Below are 24,325 nucleotides of genomic sequence, written 5' to 3'. Positions count from 1 at the left end.
CTAGTTGATGACCTTCAGTGTGAGATGGATTATCAATAGAGAAAATAGGAAGGGAAAATTGCCTAGCGTTCAGGAAGTTTAGAAAACTCTTGGCATTAGAATCATTTGGTTTGTCCCGGTCTAAGTTAATGTCACCTGCCATTAGAACATTGTCTGAGTTCATTTAGACAATGTTCTAATGGCAGGTGACATTAACTTAGGGATAAATTCAGTGATTTCCTCTTCTGCTTTATTCCAATTACCTGGAGGACAGTGTAATAACAAACAGATTGTTTGTTTGCATAGTGATTCATTAGTGATGTTGCAGGAAACACTCTAGTTGGGTGACTGCAATTAACGTATAGCTATAATTTATACATTTTTTTATCTCCACCCTTTTGCTTGTCTCCGGAGAGATGACATCACGGGTAACCTGGGGGACAAATGTCACATAGAATATTTGTCTCAGTACATCTTCCAGGATCACCAAGATTTCTTTCAGTTCCTCTGCATTCATCACCCTTGAAAACCATTTCCGGTACAGGTAGATCTCTTAAATCTTCTTCCGTAAAGACCAAAACAAAGAATTCATTCAGTTTCTCCGCTATGGCCTTGTCCTCCCTTACTGCCCCTTTTGCTTTTTTGTGATCTAACAGTCCCATGGATTCCCTTGCAGACTTTCTGCTTCTGATGTACCTGAAAATGCTGTTACTGTGAGTTTTAGCCTGTGTGGCAAGTTTCTCTTCAAGCTTTCTTTATTAATGCTTTGCATCTGACTTGCCAGTGCTTATGTTGCTTCTTATTTTCTTCATTTGGGTCCTTTTTCTGTTCTCTGAAGGACATTCCTTTGGCCATAATAGCCTCCTTCACGTCACCTTTTAACCATGCTGGCTGTCGTTTTCTCTTCTTTCCATCTTTGCAAATACATGGAATGCATCTGGTCTGGGCTTCCAAGATGGAATTTTTGAATAATGTCCAGGCCTGATTAGTGTCCTAACCTTTGCAGCCAATCCTTTTAGCTTTCTTTTTAACCATTTTCCTCATTTTATTATAGACATCCTTTCAAAAATTAAATGCAGCTACAATAGATTTCCTTTGTGGGTTCATCCTGGATAGCAGCTCAAACTCTTTCCCAGGGGACCCAACGCTGTAACCTCTCGCACTATGCCCTGCGCACCACCAAGGACCAGATCCAAAATGGCTCCTCCTCATCGGTTCCTGGACCAGTTGCTCCAAGAAGCAGTCGTTTATTACATCTAGAAATGTTATCTCCCTGGCACTCCCTGATGTAACATTTATCCAGTCAATATCAGGGTAATTAAAACCACCCATTATTATAGTGTTGCCCAATTTGCCAGCTTTCCTAATTTCTGTTAACATTTCTTCATCTGTCTGTTCGTTTTGTCCTGGCAGACAGTATAGCCCTATCAGTATACCCCTTCCCTTCACATATGGAATTTTTATCCATAATGATTCCAAGCTGCTGTTTCATGTGGAACGTTTGACTCAATCCCCTCTATCATATAGCACAACCCCCCTCCAATTTGATCCTTTCAATCATTGCAGTACAGTTTGTACCCTGTTAACACAGTGTCCCATTGATTGTCCTCTTTCCAACAAGTTTCTCAGATGCCTATTATATCTACCTCATCATTTAGTGCTATATATTCTAACTCTCCCATCTTATTTTTAGACTTCTAGCATTTATATACAGGCACTTCAAATTGTGTTTTTTCCTTGGATTTATAGGCTGCTTAGAAATTGATGGGGATAATGTGCATCCTTTATTCTGTGCTCTCCTTAAGCACAGCTGGTTTACTTTCAACACTATTGAAACCTCTCTACTGGGATTCCCTAAATGTCCAGTTTCAATAATATTCTTCAAGGATATTCCACACGGAACCATGAATTCCTGGGTGACTGTTGGCTCCCCCCCACCCCCCCCATTCAAGTTTAAAAGCTGCCCTATCTCCTTTTTAAAAGTCAGCGCCAGCAGCTTGGTTCCATTCCGGTTAAGCTGGAGCCCATCTTTTCGGAACAGTCTCCCCCTTCCCCAGAATGTTGCCCAGTTCCTAACAAATCTAAAACCCTCCTCCTCCCTGCACCATTGTCTCATCCACGCATTGAGACTCCGGAGCTCTGCCTGTCCCTTGGGCCCTGCACATGGAACGGGTAGCATTTCAGAAAATGCTACCCATAGAGGTTCTGGATTTGCGCTTTCTACCTAAGAGTCTAAATTTGGCTTCCAGAACCTCTCTCTCACATTTTCCTATGACACTGGTACCCACATGTACCAAGACAGCCTGCCCTCCCCAGCACTATCTAAGATCCTACCTAGGTAACGCGTGAAGTCTGCCACCTTTGCACCAGGCAGGCGATCCTCACGTCCAGCAGCCATCTGCATGCTTAATGATCGAATCACCAACTACAACAGCTGTCCTAACACTTCCCGCCTGGGCCGACGGAGAAATATCCTCGGTGCAAGAGGATAGCGCATCCCCTGGTGGGCAGGTCCTTGTATAGGAGTAAGTCCTATTTTACCAGGGTGCTGCTCTCCTTCTAGGAGACCTCCCTCCTCCAAGGAAGCACAGGGGCTGCCAGAATGGAGGTGGGATTCCTCTACAATGTCCCTGTAGGTCTCCTCTATCTATGTCTCCTTCAGGTCCTCCAAGTCTGTTACTCTAGCCTCAAGAGAACAGACCCCTTCTTTGAGAGCTAGGAGCTCTTTGCATCATTCGCACACATATAACCTCTCACCAACTGGGAGATAATCATACCTGTGACACTCAATGCAAACGACTGGATAGCGACCCTCTCGCTGTTGGACTGCTATATCCATCTTAGTATTTTTTGAGTTTTTCAATAATTTAAAACTTGCTAAGGTACTAAGGATATTAGTCTAATATAACTTATATGGTATATTGTGTGATTTATTTAGTGTTTTCTTCTTAGAAAGTAATAAAATGTAATTAAAACTCTGTAAGAGAACTCCTCCCTTGTTATCCTAATTAGAATAACTGACTATAAATGAAGGGTTGTGGTGGGGGGTGGGATTGAAGACTAAACTAGGTCCTGCTGTGCCATTAGTAAGGAACTTCAGAAAAAGCAGTGTCCGAATGAATCAAAGGCAAAATAGATCTCTGGCCTGGAAACATTTTAATCCAGCAATAACAGACCCTGAGTACGCACGAACAATTCCTGCCCATTTCCCAGTTGCTTGGCTCCCCCCCCCCCCCCCCCCCCCCCAGTGCAGAGCACAGGTCAAACTCTCTTTTAATGTGCTTCTCACCTTCAGAATACAGCTAGCTGCTCCTTTGTGCATTCAATAACGTTACAAGGTCTAACGGTGACACCGAGCTGCTCCCTTTCCTGGTTTTAGCCCACTGAATGCAGGGATCTGTAGTTCTGAGTTCCAAGGCTAAAAGCTCTACATGCAATGAGGTAAACCCAGGGCTGGATTTCCTCATGTTCTGCAGAACCAGAACCAGATGTGTTCTCCTTGTACATCCTTATTACACTATTAACATGCTCAGACAGGACTGCCAAGTGATTCCGTAACGTCAGGACAAAGCTGCTCCAGTCCTGGTTTACCCCATGGCAGGCAGAGAGCTGTAGTTCTGATATCCATAAGGAAAGCAGGATATGGGGTAAACTAGGACTGGATCAACCTGCCCTGAAAGAATGAAGCCAGCTGGTAACCCCTATGCACAACTGCTAAGTCAAATTGTATGAGTCCAAGCTTCTCTTCACCTTATTATCGGAGTAGACTCTGATGCAACTATCTGTCCTCCGCGCTTAACGTCCGCAAAAAGGACAGTGTCGTGTCTTTTAATTAAGAGGAATCCCGGAAAGGACTAGGTTTGTTGGATGTCCGGAATGTGTCCTCTAATGGCATCCCGGCTGAAAAGGGAGCGAAATACTCTGCAGCAAAAGTGATGACATCATCTGGTTTACGCAGTAGAAGGAACTGGAGGAAGTCTGACAGCAGGAGCCTCATTTCAGGGTGCCGCCGGATGTAAGAGGCATGGTCGGCACTCAGCTCCTCCTGCAATGGAAACACAGAGTCAGGAGATCTACTACTACTACTACTTAACATTTCTAAAGCGCTACTAGGGTTACGCAGCGCTGTACAGTTTAACATGGAAGGACGGTCCCTGCTCAAAGAGCTTACAATCTAAAAAGACAAATGTACAGTTAATCTGATAGGTCAGACAGATTGGGGCAACCTATATGTTCGAAAGGTTAGGTTCCGAATGCAGCATTGAAGAGGTGAGCTTTAAGCAAGGATTTGAAGATGGGTAGGGAGGGGGCTTGGCGTAGGGATTCAGGAAGACTGTTCCAGGCATAGGATGAGGCAAGGCAAAATGAGCGGAGCCTGGAGTTGGCAATGGTGGAGAAGGGTACTGAGAGGAGGGATTTGTCATGTGAGCGGAGGTTACGGGCAGGAACGAAGGGGGAGATGAGGGTAGAGAGGTAGGGTGGAGCAGCAGAGTGAGTGCATTTGTAAGTAAGGAGGAGAAGCTTGAATTGGATCTCACCCCAAAGGATGGCAGGGGAACACAGTAACCATTCCTTACGTGTAAGATTATTAAGTTGGGGACGGAGGGGAATAATCAGTGTCAAAAAAAACATATTTTCATGGAAATATCATCTCCTAACTCCTTTTCCTACTGCAAAAGTATGAAGAAATTTTCATTCAACTTAAAGTTATCAATAGAAATCAAACAAAATAAAACATGGAAAAGAAAATGAGATGATACCTTTTTTATTGGACATAACTTAATACATTTCTTGATTAGCTTTCGAAGGTTGCCCTTCTTCCTCAGATCGGAAATAAGCAAATGTGCTAGCTGACAGTGTTTATAAGTGAAAACATTCAAGCATTACTATGACAGTCTGACAGGGTGGGAGGATGGGGGTGGGTAGGAGGTATGCATGGGGACATCAAAGCATATCATTGATATTCTAACAGGATGGGTGTGGATAGGTGAGAGGTGGGGTGATCAACAGAGACATCCCTCACCTATCCACAACCATCCTGTTAGAATATCAATGATATGCTTTGATGTCCCCATGCATACCTCCGACCCACCCCCATCCTCCCACCCTGTCAGACTGTCATAGTAATGCTTGAATGTTTTCACTTATATACACTGTCAGCTAGCACATTTGCTTATTTCCGATCTGAGGAAGAAGGGCAACCTTCGAAAGCTAATCATAGTAACATAGTAGATGACGGCAGAAAAAGACCTGCATGGTCCATCTAATCAAGAAATGTATTAAGTTATGTCCAATAAAAAAGGTATCATCTTATTTTCTTTTCCATGTTTTATTTTGTTTGATTTCTATTGATAACCTTAAGAGTGGACTAACACGGCTACCACACTCCTCTGCATATTAAAAAGAAATGATATGAAAAACCCTCTTTTGTTGCATTTTTGCATTTCACTCATAACCACAGGAATTTTCTATAAGAATTGTTATATACCTGCCAACATACCTGGGGCTTTTCTCAGCCAATCAGAGTGTGGCTAATACATCTGTTTATAACACTGCATAAAGCAGAGAGCACATGACTGCACAAAATTTTTGAAAATTCTGCATACAACTTTTAAAAATTCTGCATTGTTTATAGTGTTTTACACAGAATTTCCTCATCGTAAGGCCTGAAATTCCCTTCTGTCTTTTCCCTCCTCAGCTTCAGCCTTCCTAGTTCCATCTCTTCCTCTAACTCCTGGCAGGACCCTTAATTCTGCCCCCAAAGTCTTCTCCCACATACAGTACCCCACCTCTCATTCTCTCCTCCCCAGGCATTCACTCCCACTTCTAATTCTGCCTCCTTCTCTCCCCAGCTATCATTCTATCTTTCCCACCCTCTCCATGTCACAGACCGAAGCTTCATTCTTCCCCCCCCCCCCCCCCCCCCCCCTCAACACCAGCTTGTTCTGCCCTCACCTCTATGGCACAATCTCGGCTTTCACTGCCCCTACCCTGAAAACCCAGGGCACACACTCACCTTGCTCTGCCCCCCTCCCACCCTCCCTACATGGCACGCTCAGTTTGCTCTGCCTGCCCTCCCTTCCCCATGGCACACTCACCTTGCTGTGCCCCTCGCCAACCCTCATGGCGCATTCAGTCCATATCGGCTGTTCTCTCCACCTCCCCCACAGAGATCACATGGCAGGAGGAGGAAGTGGACCCCTGCACATCGGGTCACTTTCTCCTCCTCTGTTGGCTTAGACTCCACTGTGAATATGCAGTGGTTGACGTCCTCAACCTCCTCCTTCCACGTGATCTCTGCAGGAGAGGGGGAGAGGGCAGCTTACGCCCCCGCAGATTTGCAGAACTGCACCAGGAGTACTGTGTGCATGGGAGTATTTGAAGTGTCCTACTGATCCACAGATCTGCACTTCTGTTCCCATGTGCTGTGTGACATGGGCTTAGGCCCAGATGCACAAAACCTAATGAGCCCACAACTTGCGTTTTAAACTGGTTCCAGCCAGTTTAAAACGCAAGTAGTTCACCCCGGGCATGCACTAAGGGCATTTTCCCTGCCACGGTAGCAGGCAACGAAAACGGAATGCAAATGATTGAAAAGCTATTATAATGAGATGCATTACCGTTTTTCCGATTCCCTTACCGTAGGAACCCTAACGAGATGTCTGACCTCTTGTTAGGGCTCCTGTGAGGGAATCGGAAAGGAAAAGGGCCCCCAAAAAAGGTAAAAAAGAAAAAAAAAAAGCAGGGAGCGCATGTGAGGGGCGTCCTTTAAGGACGTACTCTCCCTGCGCTTCTGAGAGACGTCTTTTTTTTCGCATTTTTTTTTTTAGCTCTGCCGGCGCTGGTGTTTTTCCCCCCTTCTATTTTGTCTTCGCCGCCCCTCCACAGCAAAACTTTTATGTTTTCCTGGTTGCCGGAGAATTGGGACGTCCCTTTAGATTAGGCTCCTCTTCCTGGTCTCTTCAGCCAATCAGAGCGCGTTTCGCTGACAACAGCCAGCCAAGCCTGCTTTGATTGGCTGAAGAGACCAGGAAGAGGAGCCTAATCTAAAGGGACGTCCCGATTCTCCGACTCAGGTACCGAAGGACTAGAGAATGCAAGTGAGCTACAACGAGTAGCTCATTTGCATTCCTTATCGTTGATGCATTCCCGTTCCCTACCGATTCGCTATGGAATCGGTAGGGAACGGGAATTACCAATGTCTTTAATGCATCTGGGCCTTAGTCCCATCAGAAAAATCTAACATTGGGGCCTGTTTCCACTTCAGCTTAACACCATAGCTTTTTTGTTAATGACAATGTTTTGCCTTGGTACTTTTTTTTCCCTGCTTTTCTGCGTTTGCAGCTGGGTCAGAATCGGCCCTTACTAGCATTAAAAAGTGCCATGAAACCAGGTTGAGTTTAAGGAAAACCAATACCTGCTCTTTGCCTCTTACCTTCCGGTCCAAAAACTGGGAGTATAGCTGGGCATCTGTTTCCCAATTCAGTGGCTGTTTCCCAAACGTGGGTTTGGGATCTATGACTTCTGCACATGCAAAGAAAGAAGTGAGTTTAGCTACTGTTCTGCTGTTCAGTCCCTCCCTACACTCACAGCTGAGCCTCGTAGGATGTATTGGGAAGGGGCTTCTGGTTTGCACTGATCCATAGCAGTGCTTTACAAGGCCTGCTCCCTCTGACACACATGTGCTGAGCAATAAAAACAAAACAAGTGAGGACAAATGTGGAGGAAATCCAAAGAACTTTATTGAGAAGCATAAAACGACCCGACACGGCCGTGTTTCGGCATCTAGGCCTGCATCAGGGGTCAAACAAATCTCCTTTGGTTGTTACTTTTATTTATTTATTGCATTTGTACCCCACATTATCCCACCTCTTTGCAGGCTCAATGTGGCTTACAATTCGTCATGGATACTGGAGATAGAAGAGAATATACATTTGGTTTTACAGAGGGTTTTGGGTTACATGGTGGTGAAGTACATGGTTGTATTAAAGCAAAACACATTATAAGACATTCCTATATATATTAAAGATTGTGCAGTTACACGTGTTGATCTTTGTGATATACCTTGTCGAAGAGATAAGTTTTCAGTAGTTTACGGAAATTGGTCAATTCATGGACTGTTTTCATGTTACATAAGTACATAAGTACATAAGTAGTGCCATACTGGGAAAGACCAAAGGTCCATCTAGCCCAGCATCCTGTCACCGACAGTGGCCAATCCAGGTCAAGGGCACCTGGCACGCTCCCCAAACGTAAAAACATTCCAGACAAGTTATACCTAAAAATGCGGAATTTTTCCAAGTCCATTTAATAGCGGTCTATGGACTTGTCCTTTAGGAATCTATCTAACCCCTTTTTAAACTCCGTCAAGCTAACCGCCCGTACCACGTTCTCCGGCAACGAATTCCAGAGTCTAATTACACGTTGGGTGAAGAAAAATTTTCTCCGATTCGTTTTAAATTTACCACACTGTAGCTTCAACTCATGCCCTCTAGTCCTATTATTTTTGGATAGCGTGAACAGTCGCTTCACATCCACCCGATCCATTCCACTCATTATTTTATACACTTCTATCATATCTCCCCTCAGCCGTCTCTTCTCCAAGCTGAAAAGCCCTAGCCTTCTCAGCCTCTCTTCATAGGAAAGTCGTCCCATCCCCACTATCATTTTCGTCGCCCTTCGCTGTACCTTTTCCAATTCTACTATATCTTTTTTGAGATACGGAGACCAGTACTGAAAACAATACTCCAGGTGCGGTCGCACCATGGAGCGATACAACGGCATTATAACATCCGCACACCTGGACTCCATACCCTTCCTAATAACACCCAACATTCTATTTGCTTTCCTAGCCGCAGCAGCACACTGAGCAGAAGGGTTCAGCGTATCATCGACGACGACACCCAGATCCCTTTCTTGATCCGTAACTCCTAACGCGGAACCTTGCAAGACGTAGCTATAATTCGGGTTCCTCTTACCCACATGCATCACTTTGCACTTGTCAACATTGAACTTCATCTGCCACTTGCACGCCCATTCTCCCAGTCTCGCAAGGTCCTCCTGTAATCGTTCACATTCCTCCTGCGACTTGACGACCCTGAATAATTTTGTGTCATCGGCGAATTTAATTACCTCACTAGTTATTCCCATCTCTAGGTCATTTATAAATACATTAAAAAGCAACGGACCCAGCACAGACCCCTGCGGGACCCCACTAACTACCCTCCTCCACTGAGAATACTGGCCACGCAATCCTACTCTCTGCTTCCTATCTTTCAACCAGTTCTTAATCCATAATAATACCCTACCTCCGATTCCATGTCTCTGCAATTTCTTCAGGAGTCTTTCGTGCGGCACTTTGTCAAACGCCTTCTGAAAATCCAGATATACAATATCAACCGGCTCCCCATTGTCCACATGTTTGCTTACCCCCTCAAAAAAATGTATTAGATTGGTGAGGCAAGACTTCCCTTCACTAAATCCGTGCTGACTTTGTCTCATCAGTCCATGTTTTTGTATATGCTCTGCAATTTTATTCTTAATAATAGCCTCCACCATCTTGCCCGGCACCGACGTCAGACTCACCGGTCTATAATTTCCCGGATCTCCTCTGGAACCCTTCTTAAAAATCGGAGTAACATTGGCTACCCTCCAGTCTTCCGGTACTACACTCGATTTTAGGGGCAGATTGCATATTTCTAACAGTAGCTCCGCAAGTTCATTTTTTAGTTCTATTAATACTCTGAGATGAATACCATCAGGTCCCGGTGATTTACTACTCTTCAGCTTGCTGAACTGACCCATTACATCCTCCAAGGTTACAGAGAATTTGTTTAGTTTCTCCGACTCCCCCGCTTCAAATATTCTTTCCGGCACCGGTGTCCCCCCCAAATCTTCCTCGGTGAAGACCGAAGCAAAGAATTCATTTAATTTCTCCGCTACGGCTTTGTCCTCCTTGATCGCCCCTTTAACACCATTTTCGTCCAGCGGCCCAACCGACTCTTTGGCCGGTTTCCTGCTTTTAATGTATCTAAAAAAATTTTTACTATGTATTTTTGCTTCCAACGCTAATTTCTTCTCAAAGTCCTTTTTTGCCCTCCTTATCTCCGCTTTGCATTTGGCTTGGCATTCCTTATGATCTATCCTGTTACTTTCAGTTGGTTCTCTTCTCCACTTTCTGAAGGATTGTTTTTTGGCTCTAATGATTTCCTTTATCTTACTGTTTAGCCACGCCGGCTGACGTTTAGTCTTTTTTCCCTTTTTTTAATACGTGGAATATATTTGTCCTGAACCTCCAGGATGGTGTTTTTAAACAGCATCCACGCCTTTTCCCCTTTGCGTGGTAGTGCGTTCCATAGCTGCGTGCTCATATAGGAAAAAGGTAGATGCGTGCATTAATTTGTATTTCAGACCTTTACAATTGGGAGGATGAAGATTGAGGAATGTGCGAGAAGATTTTATTGCGTTCCTGGGTGGTAGTTCTATTAGGTCTGACATGTAGGCTGGGGCGTCTCCATGGATGATTTTATGGACTAGGGTACAAAGTTTGAACGTGATGCGTTCTTTAAGTGGGAGCCAGTGTAGTGTTTCTCGTAGGGGTGTCGCTTCTAATGTCGTTTCTAATGTGTTAAATATATTTAAAGTGGGAACACAGTTTTACGAACATTTCAGCAGTACATATTTCTTGAATAAAATGGATTTTAATGCTTTACAGAATTGGGTGTAGCAGTTGATGTTGAGCACAGGTGTTGATAGGGAGTTCCAGAGTTCGGCAGCTTGTTAAGAGAACAGGCTTGAGAAAGATCTCTTGAGGTGGAATTTTTTGGAAGGTTGGTAAAAATAGCTTAAGTGAGTTTCCTGTCCCATAGCCTGAGTGCAGACTTGAGATTAAAGAAAGCATGTATTTAGAAACCAAGAAAAAATCTGGTAATGTGGTAATGGACTTCCCACAAATTCAGAAGTTTAAGAGCTCAACTGTAACACGTCTCAACGGCAGTACACAGAAGTGACGTCAATCAAGTAACAACCAAAGGAGATTTGTTTGACCCCTGATGCAGGCCTAGATGCCGAAACACGGCCGTGTCGGGTCGTTTTATGCTTCTCAAATAAAGTTCTTTGGATTTCCTCCACATTTGTCCTCACTTTTTTTGTTTTTATTGGTTTTAATCTGCGTGAGGATTTTCCTCTTTGCTTTTTGTTTGCACACGTGTGTTGAGACCCATGTCATGCTCACAGAAGATTGTAAGTACTATCGGTGTCGCTGCCCCCAAATTCTGACACCTTAGGCCAGGCCTCAACAAATTTTACAAAATCTAGGAGCCAGCAGTGGACACCTCTCTTGCTTCTCCCTCCCCATCCTTCCAACATTGTCTACAGTGAAGTTGGGGGGGGGGGGGGTGGAGAGAATCCCCTTCCAGATCAATTTAGAAACTGGTTTACTAAGGGTTCTTCACCTATTTTGTGTCTGTGGGCAAAGAAACTTTAGCAAATCAGCTTTACAGTGCCTCCGGAAATCACTGGCAAAAGCCAGCCGTCTCCCTTTTCAAAGATTCTGTCAGCTGTGTGACAGTACCCTCTAGATAGGTGAACCAAAGAGGCAATTGCCTCTGCGTCATATGTGAACAAAAACCTGGGCCCCCACTAGTCTCTCTCTCACTCGCTCACTCATACCCACCCCCAGCCTTCACCCAGTCTCTCTCATCTCCCCCAGCCTCTCTCCTAACCCTATCTCAGTCTTTACCCATTCTCTCTCTCTCTCTCTCTCTCAAACTCCCCCAGCCTCCACCCACTCTCTCTCTCAACCCCCCAGCCTTCACCCACTCTCTCTCTCAATCTCCTCCAGCTTTCTGTCCGTCTCTTATCCCCACTCCTCAACCTTCACCCACTCTCTCTCTCTCAAACTCCCCAACCTTCACCCACTCTTTCTCTCTCAACCCCCCCCCCAAGCCTTCATCCACTCTCAACCCCCAGTTTTCATCCACTCTTTCTCTCAACCTCCCCTCAGCATTCGCCCACTCTCTCAAATCCCCCAGATTCACCCAGTCTCTCTCTCAACCCCCCACCTCAACCTTCACCCAGTCTCTCTCTCTCAAACCCTCCCTTAGCCTTCACCCACCCTCTCTCAAGCCTCCCCTCACCCTTCATCCACCCTTTCTGAAGCCTCCCCTAAGCCTTTCTCCCCAAACCCCTGCTCAGCCTTCACCCACTTTCCCTCTCTTAAACCCAACCCTTCATCCACTCTCTCTCTCTCTCAACCCCTACCCCAGCCTTTACCCACCCACTCTCTCTCTCTCTCTCTCTATCACCTCACAGGCTGCCTTTGCAGAGGAAACAGCCTGCTTCCTAGCCCCTGTTCCAATTCAGGTCTCATGGAAACTTGAGCCAGGCTGTACAGGAAGTTCAGGCTGGTATCACAGTTTCAAGTCCTGCAAGGCTCCTGAGTTTCCTGCATTGCATGGCTCAAGCTTACATAGGAGAGCCAAATCATGGTGCAGAAGCATAACAGATGCCAGGCAGTGTTACAAAAAACCCACTAAAATTCAGAGGGGCATTAACTTCTGGGTACCAGTGTGCAATTTCTAGGCGCCATGGCGACTTGGCACCCGTGATTTGTTGAGCCCTGCCTTAGGCAAATATCTAGTCTGCCTAGTGGTAAGGCTGGCCCTGAGCAGGGGCTTTTCTTTGCTTCGCAGTGCCTGCTCTAGTCCTAACACCTCCCCTCCTATCCCTGAATGATAGGAGAGGAAGGGCTGGGTTAGGGAGTAGAATGGCTCACTTTTTCATTAACTGTGGGCTACCATGGGGCAGAAGGCAGAGGGTCTTCTCTGAGACACTCTCAATACAGTTGGGACAAGAGCCTCACAAGTCTACTACTACTACTACTATTTAGCATTTCTATAGCGCTACAAGGCGTACGCAGCGCTGCACAAACATAGAAGAAAGACAGTCCCTGCTCAAAGAGCTTACAATCTAATAGACAAAAAATAAATAAAGTAAGCAAATCAAATCAATTAATGTGAACGGGATGGAAGAGAGGAGGGTAGGTGGAGGGGGGTGGTTACAAGTGGTTACGAGTCAAAAGCAATGTTAAAGAGGTGGGCTTTCAGTCTAGATTTAAAGGTGGCCAAGGATGGGGCAAGACGTAGGGGCTCAGGAAGTTTATTCCAGGCGTAGGGTGCAGCGAGACAGAAGGCGCGAAGTCTGGAGTTGGCAGTAGTGGAGAAGGGAACAGATAAGAAGTCCATGCCTATCTATGCCCCCCTGGCATAGGATACAATTTCCCAAGGAACAGCAACTGAGAAGAGCTGAGCGAAATCCTACTGAAGCCCCAACAGGACTATTCTCGGTACAGAGTACCCTTCTCCACCATCGCCAACTCCAGGCTCCGCTCATTCTGCCTCACCTCACCCTATGCTTGGAACAACCTTCCTGAGCCCTTACGCCAAGCCCCCTCCCTGCCCGTCTTCAAGTCTTTGCTTAAAGCCCACCTCTTCAATGCTGCGTTCGGCACCTAACCCTTACCGTTCGGTGAATCCGGACTGCCCCAATTTGACTGCCCCTATCGGACCGACCGTTCACTTGTCTATTAGATTGTAAGCTCTTTGAGCAGGGACTGTCTCTCTTTGTTAAATTGTACAGCGCTGCGTAACCCTAGTAGCGCTCTAGAAATGTTAAGTAGTAGTAGTAGTATTACATAGAGCAGTGATTTAACCAGAGCTGAGATTGTGATGTCATAATGCCTCATTCCACCAATGCCTGAGAGCCAGCCTCATCAGTGATGTCACAATGGCTTCATTGTCCTATACTTGGCCCACTTCCCCCCTTAGTGTGAAGAGTTTCAGTCTCTGGTATCCAGAGCTGAGATTGTGATGTCATAATGCCTCATTCCACCAATGCCTAAGAGCCAACCTCATCAGTGATGTCACAATGGCTTGATTGTCCTATATTTGTCTCACTCTTATCTATTAGATTGTAAGCTCTTCGAACAGGGACTGTCCTTCTATGTTAAACTGTACAGCGCTGCGTAACCCTAGTAGCGCTCTAGAAATGTTAAGTAGTAGTAGTAGTATTACATATAGCAGTGATTTAACCAGAGCTGAGATTGTGATGTCATAATGCCTCATTCCACCAATGCCTAAGAGCCAACCTCATCAGTGATGTCACAATGGCTCGACTGTCCTATACTTGGCCCACTTCCCCCCTTAGTGTGAAGAGTTTCAGTCTCTGGTATCCAGAGCTGAGATTGTGATGTCATAATGCCTCATTCCACCAATGCCTAAGAGCCAACCTCATCAGTGATGTCACAATGGCTTGATTGTCCTATATTTGTCTCACTCTTATCTATTACATTGTAAGCTCTTTGAGCAGGGACTGTCCCTCTATGTTAAATTGTACAGCGCTGCGTAACCCTAGTAGCGCTCTAGAAATGTTAAATAGTAGTAGTAGTAGTACAGAGATGCCTTGTGCACTCCTTACCTTTCTCAATCAAAACAGGCATCTTGAGCACCTTCATAGTAGTAGGGGATCCCACCTGGACACGACTGGACATATGTCTGAGGAAAAACAAAATAGAACTAGGTGTCTGTCTGAAAATATTTAACCATGTAAATACATTTATAGGCACTTCTATTTGCTTTATAAACTCATTGTGTGTAAATTGGATGTTACATTTAATACACCAATTTTTTACATAAGTGAGTGAGATTGTGTATGTGTATACATATATATATATATTATTTCATTTTATTGCATATCAAAACACGTTTGTAACTCATTATAATTTTGATCCTGTGCAATATATTACATCATTTTTATTATGATAGATCATTATGATTGATTTTCATTATTGTTATATTTAATTATATACGTTACGTTTTATGACCCATATATGTTGCATATTTTAGATGAAATGTTTTCATTTTTATGTTTTTAAATTATATTATTTTATGTTTTTAGACCCCTGATGAAGGCTTTGTAGCTGAAACACGGACTGTGTAGGGTCCCAATAAACTTTATTTTGGTGCTCTTACTTCCGTGTCTTACGGACTGGTCTCTTTGGATTTGGCGCCCTTCCGACCCTGTGTGTTTTGTCTATCTTGGTTTGTTTGTGGAAGGATTGGACATCTTCTTCTTTTTGAGGAAAATAAAATCACATTTAAATAGCTACATCTTCTCATAAGTACATAAGTACATAAGTACATAAGTAATGCCATACTGGGAAAAGACCAAGGGTCCATCGAGCCCAGCATCCTGTCCACGACAGCGGCCAATCCAGGCCAAGGGCACCTGGCGACCTTCCCAAACGTACAAACATTCTATACATGTTATTCCTGGAATTTGGGATTTTTCCAAGTCCGTTTAGTAGCGGTTTATGGACTTGTCCTTTAGGAAACCGTCCAACCCCTTTTTAAACTCTGCTAAGCTAACCGCCTTCACCACTTTCTCCGGCAACGAATTCCAGAGTTTAATTACACGTTGGGTGAAGAAAAATTTTCTCCGATTTGTTTTAAATTTACTACACTGTAGTTTCATCGCATGCCCTCTAGTCCTAGTATTTTTGGAAAGCGTGAACAGAAGCTTCACATCCACCTGTTCCACTCCACTCATTATTTTATATACCTCTATCATATCTCCCCTCAGCCGTCTCTTCTCCAAGCTGTATAGCCCTAGCCTCCTTAGTCTTTCTTCATAGGGAAGTCCTCCCATCCCCGCTATCATTTTAGTCGCCCTTCGCTGCACCTTTTCCAATTCTACTATATCTTTCTTGAGATGCGGCGACCAGAATTGAACACAATACTCAAGGTGCGGTCGCACCATGGAGCGATACAACGGCGATACAACGGCATTATAACATCCTGGGCCCTGTATAACACTTATGCTATTTGTCTGACCTTGGGGTCAGTGGCGTTGTCTTGGGTGGGCCTGAGCGGGCAGGAGCTCACCCACTTTGGGCTCAGGCCCACCCAGCAGCAGCACACCCTTGCTATGGCTAGTGGAAGACTCCTGGTATATCTCCCTACCCTCCCTTGCTGGTGATGTCTCAACCTCTCCCTCCCCACACGTTTACCTTTTAACCCTTCCCTTCCAGAGGCTGCCAGCACTTGCCTGTCCATCTCCCTGTGGTCTGGCATCTCGCCCTCCTTCTTCTACTCCTCGCCTCACTTGTGAACTGACATGTCTCTCTCCCTCCCTTCCCTGCTGCCAATCCAACATCTCTCCCTGTCTCTGCCCCCCTCCCCCATGTATCTTTTAAAACTTTCCTTCTAGAGGTCACCAGCACTGAGCAGCAACTCAGGTATGAGGCTCCTACTGGCTCCAGAGCCTTCTCTGTTTCCACAGAGGCAGGATTGCATCAGAGGGAAGACTCTGTGGCCAGTGCAAGCAACGTGTGTGTGTACTGCTGCTCACTGCTGGTGACCTCTGAAAGTGAAGTTTTGAAAGGTACATGGGGGGTGGGGAGAATTGAAAAATGGTGAGAGATATCAGATTGTCAGCAGGAGAGAGAGAGAGATGCTGGTTCCTGAGTGGGGTGAGGAGTGGAAAAAAGAGGGAGAGATGACAGACCATGGGCAGGTGGGAAGGGGTGGCGAGAAAATTTGTGGCCATCCATTTTGGGCTCAAGTCCACCAAAAATTGGCTGTCTGGCTATGCCACTGTGGGGCAGTGGCGTTCCTAGGGCGGCTGACACCCAGGGCGGATCGCCGATGCGCCCCCCCCAAAAACGACACCTCTCCCCCCCCCTGGCGAAACGACACCCCCCTCCCGGGTGCATTTTTACCTGCTGGGGGGGGGGGGGTGCCGCGCGCCTGTCGGCTTCGTTCGTTCCATTCTCCCTTTGCCCCGGAGCAGGAAGTAACCTGTTCCGGGGCAGAAGGAGCTGCAGCGAACGAGCGAAGTTAGCAAACTCGGAGCTGACAGGCGCGCGCCGTGGCACCCCCCACCAGCGTGCACCTGGGGCAGACCGCTCCCACCTTGGTACGCCACTGGGTATTTCAAATCCCATCCCCTTTCCCTATCCCTCCCCCTCTCCGGCCTGTGAGGGTTCCTAAGTTATTGACACACACTTGAATTTTTGAGCAAAGCATGGCAAAAAAAGTAGATCGTTTATAATTCATTTAATGACATTAACAAGGCTTCCCAAGCTGAGCAGAGCACAGCCTCAACATTTACAGGCAAATGAGGCTCTAGGAGGCTCACTTTTTATTTTATTTATGGCACTTCTTAGTAGCTCCGAGTGATACACAAGCCAACACTTTAATAAAACGTGCATTTGATCTGGTGGATGCTGGATGTCTTTTGGGTAGATATGCTTATCTGGGAATAGGTGCTACTTGTCTTAGAATAGCCATACAGGGTCAGACCAATGGTCCATCTACACCACTATTCTGCTTGCCACAGTGGCCAATCCGGGGCACAAGTACCTGGCAGAATCTCAAATAGTAGCAACATTCCATGTAGAACCCCAAAGAGTAGCAACATTCCATTCAGAATCTCAAGTAGTAGCAACATTCCATGTAGAACCCCAAAGAGTAGCAACATTCCATTTAGAATCTCAAATAGTAGCAACATTCCATGCTACTAATCCCAGGGCAAGCAGTGACTTCCCCACGTCTATCTCAATAGTACATTATGGACTTTTCTACAGGAACTTATCTAAATCTTTTTTTTAAACCCAGATATACTAACCACCGTTGCAAACATCCTCCAGCAACGAGTTCCAGAGCTTAACTATTTGTTGAGTGAAAAACTATTTCCGCCTATTTATTTTAATAGTATTTCCATGTAATTTCATTGAGTGTCCCCTGGTCTTTGTACTTTTTGAAGCAGTGAAAAATCGATTCTCTTTTACCTGTTCTACATCATTCAGTATTTTCTAGACCTCAATCATATAAATCATATAAATCAAAAGAGATATAGTGGCATTAGAAAAGGTACAGAGAAGGATGATGAAAATGATAAAGGGGATGGGATGACTTCCCTACGAGGAAAGGCTGAAGCATCTAGGGCTCTTCAGCTTGGAGAAAAGACGGCTAAGGGGAGATATGATAGAGGTCCATAAAATAATGAGTGGCGTGGAACGGGTAGACTACTCTTCCCAAAAATACTAGGACTGGGGGTAACGCAATGAAGCTACAAAGTAGTAAATTTTAAAACAAATCAGAGAAAATATTTCTTCAGTCAATGTGTAATTAAACTCTGGAATTTGTTGCTAGAGAATATGGTAAAAGCGGTTAGCTTAGCGGGGTTTAAAAAAGGTTTGGATAACTTCCTAAAGGAAAAGTCCATAAGCCATTATTAAGATGGACTTGGGGAAAATCCACTGCTTATTTCTAGGATAAGCAGTATAAAATGTATTGTACTGTTTTGGGATCTTGCCAGGTACTTGTAACCTGGATTGGCCACTGTTGGAAACAGGATGTCGGGCTTGATTGACCTTTGGTCTGTCCAAGTATGACAATACTTATGTTCTTATCAAATTCCCCTCATCCGTCTCTTTTCCAAGCTGAAGAGCCCTAACCTCTTTAGCCTTTTCCCATATGGGAGGAGTTCCATCCTCTTTATCATTTTGGTTGCTCTGTTTTGAACATTTTCTAATTCCACCATATCTTTATTGACATACAGTGACTAGAACTGCACAAAATACTCCAGATGAGGTCACACTATGAAGCTATACAGAGACATTATAATGTCCTTGGTCTTATTTACCATCCCTTTCCTAATAATTCCTAGCATCCTGTTTGCTTTTTTGGCTGCTGCCGCACACTACACAAAAGATTTCAGCGTATTGTCTACAACGATGCCTAGATCTTTTTCCTGAGTGCTGACTCCTAAGGTGGACCCCGGCATCAGATAACTATGATTTGGATTATTCTTCCCAATGTGCATCACTTTGCATTTGTCCACGTTAAATTTCTTCATCTGCCATCTGGATGCCCCAGTCTTTAAGGTCTTCTTCCTGCGATTTTTCACAATCGGCATGTGTTTTAACAACTTTGTACAGTTTTGTGTCACCTGCGTTATTCATCGTTCCGTTTTCCAGATCATTTGCAAATATGTTAAATAGCACCGGTCCCAGTACAGATCCCCGTGGCACTCCACTATTCACCCTCCTCCACCGAGAAAAATGGCCATTTAACCCTACCCTCTGCTTTCTGGCCAATAACCAAGTCCTAATCCACCGAAGGACATTGCCTCCTATCCCATGACTTTTTAAAGTTTAAAAATTTGTGGTTATTTTCTGAGATACAGAAAAATGTGTGTAACGTAAATCCCACATTTCCTTCCTCCTCTCCTGAGCGTTAAACAAACTTTGTGAGATCTTATAACAGCTGGAACTAATTTTAATACCTCTTTCTTATGGACAGAGCCACACTTACCCATCTGATAGGAAGTAGCTTTGCCACGTGATGGGAAGATCCACCTCTGACTGGATGGTCCTCTCAATCCCATACACATCTACCACGTCCTTCTCAATGGTCTGCTTTTGTAAGCCCATCTCATTCTAAGAAAGGAAAGCAAAAGAATCAGACACAAGGAGACAAAAACCAGAATCCTTGGAATAAACAGACTATGCAGTCCTTACCTTCTGGTTTAGATCATTTTCTAGTACCTCTGTGACATTGGGTGTGAGGGGCCCATAGGCTGAAGTACTGGAAAAAGCTTTGTCCAGTGGTAATGAGTGAATTTGTTGAAGCTGAAGTTCTGGGAGTCTCAGCTAGGTGGTTCCTATAAGGCTTTTTTTTTTTTTTTTTACTGGGGAGTCTTAAGTTCAAAGAGATTAAGTGTGAATGCCAGTGAACAGGGTTCTGCTGTAAACAGGAAGTTGTGAAAAATATTAAACAGAATTCCCCCGATATTCAGCACTATTTAGTCGGTCAGAACAGCTGCTGACCGGTCAAACAGCGCTTAACCGGCTATCCGCCGATATTCAGCGGAGAATAGCCGGCTATCCCCTGCTAAATATCCCCGGTTAGCGGACAGACGGTTATATCGAGCGATATAACCGGCTATCTGCTGATTTTTAAACCGGGTTTCGTGGCCATATTTGGCTGCTTAAAAACCTGGTATATCTTTGGCCAATTTAAAGATAACCAGCTAAGTCTGAATATTGACTTAGCCGGTTATCTTTAAGCCGGCCAAAAATAAACCAGATATTGAATTCCGGTCACTGGAAGCGGCCCGATATTGAGTATCCGGGCTTGACGCCAACTGTGGGAGTTAGCCAGTCTAACTTCCGCAGTCTCGATATCAGCCCCAATCAAAATAAGAACATGAACACAAAAATAAATCGGCCCAAACACCACCGTTATTGTTTTCTAATCAGAGCCCTGAGAAGTGATCTACAAAAATTATAGGCATGGGTGAATTCTTGGCAGGTAAGCTTTAACGCGATACAGGGTGCTGCGTTTGGAGTACAGAGGTGAAAGGCTGATGTGTGTGGACCGGTGTCTGAAAATCTCAAAGTGGTGAAACCATATGACAAGGTGGATGTGAAGCTGCATAGAGAGGGGCATAACCAGCGGAAAGGAACATAGCCGCCGAGAGGGGGCGGCAGGGGGTACAAACTTCCCTGGGCCTGGGCCTCCAAGGGGGGACCAGCGCCGCAGTCCCACCCGCCCTCCGTCGTCGACCGTCTGCCCCCTGCATTGAAATTGCAGTCTCACCTCCGTGAAAGCAGCGCTGCAGCAGAACGCCTCCCTTCGGCCCTCCTTCCCTCCCCTGTGTCCCGCCCTCGTCTGACGTAACTTCCACGAGGGCGGGACACAAGGAGGCCGAAGGGAGGCGTTCTGCTGCCCGCAGTGCTGCTTTCACGGAGGTGAGACTGCGATTTCAATGCAGGGGGCCCGGCCCGGTGGCGGCCGAAGGGGGAGGAGTGGCAGCGGCGACCTCGGGGGGGCGTGGCCCAGTCTCTCGGCGGCCCTGGAAAAGAAGAGGTGGTAATGCCCCCGAACAAGTCGTTGGAGTGTTCAGTTTTGGGGGCCGTATCCTACTAAAGACATAAAAAGACTCAAAGCAGTTCGGCGGAAGTGACCAAAATGGTGTGGGGTCTGCACCAGAAGACCTGAATAAACCTTGAGGAGAGGAAGGCTAGGGGAGATATGATACAGAGACATTTAAATACTTGGCAAATCTAAATGACCAAGGAAACCTTTTTCAAACAAGGTGAGATCAAGCTGCAAAGGGGGAAACTGAAAAGCAACTTCTGGAAATACTTTTTTGTGGACAGGGTGGTGGATGCCTGGAATGGTGGTGGGGATGAAAATAGTGGCAGAATTGAAAAACGCGGGGGATAAACACAGAGGATCCCTATACGAGAAGAGGAGGGAATAAAAGCATAGAAAGTTCTATATAAAGTAAAACACAACGGACTCAAATACACACAAAAGAAAGGGAAAAAGTCATAGAGCACGTGGAAATAATTTTCACTGCCATGTGGGGGAGGAGTGGCCTAATGGTTAGTGCAGTACAGTGGTGTTCCTAGGGGGGGGGGGCGGTGGGTGCGGTCCGCCCCGGGTGCACGCCGCTGGGGGGGGTGCCGCGCGCACCTGTCCTCCGTTGTTCCGTGCTTCTTCTCTGCCCTGGAACAGGTTACTTCCAGTTCCGGAGCAGAGAAGAAGCACGGAACAACGGAGGACAGGCGCGCGCGGCACCCCCGCCCTCCCCCAGCAGCCGTGCACCCGGGGGGTACCTTCGCGGGGGGTGTTCTTTCGCCAGGAGGGGGGGGTCTGCGCTGCATCCGGGGGGGGCGCTGCACCCGGGGGGCGGGGCGCATCAGCGATCCGCCCCGGGTGTCAGCCCCCCTAGGAACGCCACTGGTGCAGTAAGCTTTGATCCTGGCAACCTGGGTTCAACTCCTACTGCAGCTCCTTGCAAAGGGTGATGTTGCAATAATCATGAAACTCTCAGCAAGGGGGGCCCTGACAGATGCTTGGGAAGAGGGACACAAGGCCAAAGTTTCACCTAGTCAAGTAAAATCAAATTTAATTTAATCTTATATACCACTAAAATCCCCTGGAAAGGTTCAGTGCTGTTTACAGTAGTTAATAAGAAAACCAAAAGGAGGAGGAAAACCCTCACATGCAACGAACGCAATAGAATAAAAAAAGTGAGGACAGCTGAAGGAGTATGTCAAGAACTTTTTAATGTAACAGCTAAAAAAAATGACCCGACACAGCCGTGTTTCAGCTCCAAGGCCTGCATCAGGGGGTCTATTAAAGCTACATGAAAAACAAAATAACTAATTACATGAAAACTAATGTAATCAGACAAAAATGACATATATAAAATAGTCAACTTGAGAAACCTAACTTACAGTGTGGGGAATATGTCAAAATAACTATAACCAATTTCCCAAACACATCATTACTCACACTAGCTTTTCCATCTTTATCACCATCAATGGACATGTAAAAATGAATATTTAACTATTCGGGGATCTTCAGACATTTCAAAAGTTTCCACCATATGTTAAATGGTGTCCTTTACCTCCTCATAGATCAACCCAGCACTTTTTTACTAAATCTTTTTCTTGCATTTTGCTTTTTATAAAAAGTTGTATGTCTTCAATTATTTATTCAAAATTATTACTTATGTTTGACTTATCTTATAGAAAATAGCAGCAATAGTTAAATATTCATTTTTACATGTCCATTGATGGTGATAAAGATGGAAAAGCTAGTGTGAGTAATGATGTGTTTGGGAAATTGGTTATAGTTATATATAAAATAGTGACATATATAAAATCAATTTGTGCAATAATCACATTCATATATATATACAGAGATTAAAAAGTATAAAAAATCAAAAGTAAAAGATGAGTCTTGGCTTGTGCGTTATGTATTAGACTTTACATGGGCCAAAGGTAATCAGGTGATAAACAATCCAATATGTTTAGAATCGGACAAACAAATGTGCAAACTAAAAACAAGTAAAAAAAATAAGTAAAAAATGCTATGAATAGTGTGTACGCATAGACCTGATAATCATAATCTGTAAATTTATTTTTGTTACATTTGTACCCCGCACTTTCCCACTCAGTGGCAGGCTCTATGCGGCGGGCAACAGAGCGTTAAGTGACTTGCCCAGAGTCACAAGGAGCTGCCTGTGCCGGGAATCGAACTCAGTTCCTCAGTTCCCCAGGACCAAAGTCCACCACTCTAACCACTAGGCCACTCCTCCACTGTTCCTACTATTTGAGATTCTACATGGAATGTTGCTATTCCACTAGCAACATTCCATGTAGAGGTCGGCCCTTGCAGATCACCAATGTGGCCGCGCAGGCTTCTACATGGAATGTTGCTAGTGGAATAGCAACATTCCATGTAGAATCTCCAATAGTAGCAACATTCCATGTAGAATCTCCAATAGTATCTATTTTATTTTTGTTACATTTGTACCCTGCGCTTTCCCACTCATGGCAGGCTCAATGTGGCTTACATGGGGCAATGGAGGGTTAAGTGACTTGCCCAGAGTCACAAGGAGCTGCCTGTGCCTGAAGTGGGAATCGAACTGAGTTCCTCAGTTCCCCAGGACCAAAGTCCACCACCCTAACCACTAGGCCACTCCTCCACTGTTGCTACTATTTGAGATTCTACATGGAATGTTGCTATTCCACTAGCAACATTCCATGTAGAAGTCGGCCCTTGCAGATCACCAATGTGGCCGCGCAGGCTTCTGCTTCTGTGAGTCTGCACCGTGCATGTAGCCCCGTGCAGGACGTAAGGCGTCAGAAACAGATGATCACACAACGAAGGCGCCGGAGTCAACCGGCGCTGAAGAAGACTCTTCGGCTGGCGGGGATTGGGGACCCCCGCCAGCAAACAAGGTACCTGATGCGGCGGGGGGGGGGGGGGGGGGGGGGGGCAGCGGCGGCAGCAGCAGGGGGGGGGTCAAATGTAGAGAGGGCCAGGGCGTAATCTGTGGGGCCCATGCCCCCGTGGCCCCACGTAGCTACGCCCCTGTATAGCACATAGCAATATGCAGTTAGTGAGAGATAACGGGTTTGAAATATTCAATAAGCGAAAGATAGCAGGTTTGCAATAAACAGGATGCTTTTTCCGTGAGGAGTGGAGAACAGGTTCGTTCGACATAAGCTTGAGGTGTGGTCATCATAGCGACCCTGTGTGTTTAATTCCCTGGCACCAGCCTCGATACTCACATAGGTAGACTGACAGAGATTTGTTTCGGTGTCGAATACCAAGAAGATCATGCTTTCCGGGACTTCCCTTCGTTTGGCCAGGATCCGGAGAATCAGGACATTTGAAGCTTCTGACACAAATCCTTCCAAGGCTTTCCAGGGGTATGAGGTGGTGCGATGTTTTACAAGCTGGGGAGCAAATTGTTAGTT

General features: G+C 45.5%; 1 protein-coding gene across 1 annotated transcript in view; it reads right to left on the bottom strand.

The window, feature by feature from the left end:
* Nucleotides 1–3,185: 3,185 nt before the first annotated feature.
* CATIP (ciliogenesis associated TTC17 interacting protein) overlaps nt 3,186–24,325 on the bottom strand; it is an 87,470-nt gene continuing 66,330 nt past the window's right edge. The window contains exons 9-13 of the mRNA XM_030209608.1: nt 24,137–24,304; nt 19,356–19,480; nt 14,455–14,531; nt 7,415–7,503; nt 3,186–4,024 (exon numbers count right to left, since the gene is read on the bottom strand). Of these exons, the coding sequence (XP_030065468.1) occupies nt 3,812–4,024; nt 7,415–7,503; nt 14,455–14,531; nt 19,356–19,480; nt 24,137–24,304 (672 nt within the window). The 3' untranslated portion in view covers nt 3,186–3,811. The remainder of the gene's footprint in view (nt 4,025–7,414; nt 7,504–14,454; nt 14,532–19,355; nt 19,481–24,136; nt 24,305–24,325) is intronic.

The sequence above is a fragment of the Microcaecilia unicolor genome, chromosome 7 (assembly GCF_901765095.1).
Source record: "Microcaecilia unicolor chromosome 7, aMicUni1.1, whole genome shotgun sequence".
NCBI lineage: Eukaryota > Metazoa > Chordata > Amphibia > Gymnophiona > Siphonopidae > Microcaecilia > Microcaecilia unicolor.
The sequence above is the reverse complement of the archived record's forward strand: the minus strand, read 5'-3'. Positions and strand labels throughout refer to the sequence as shown.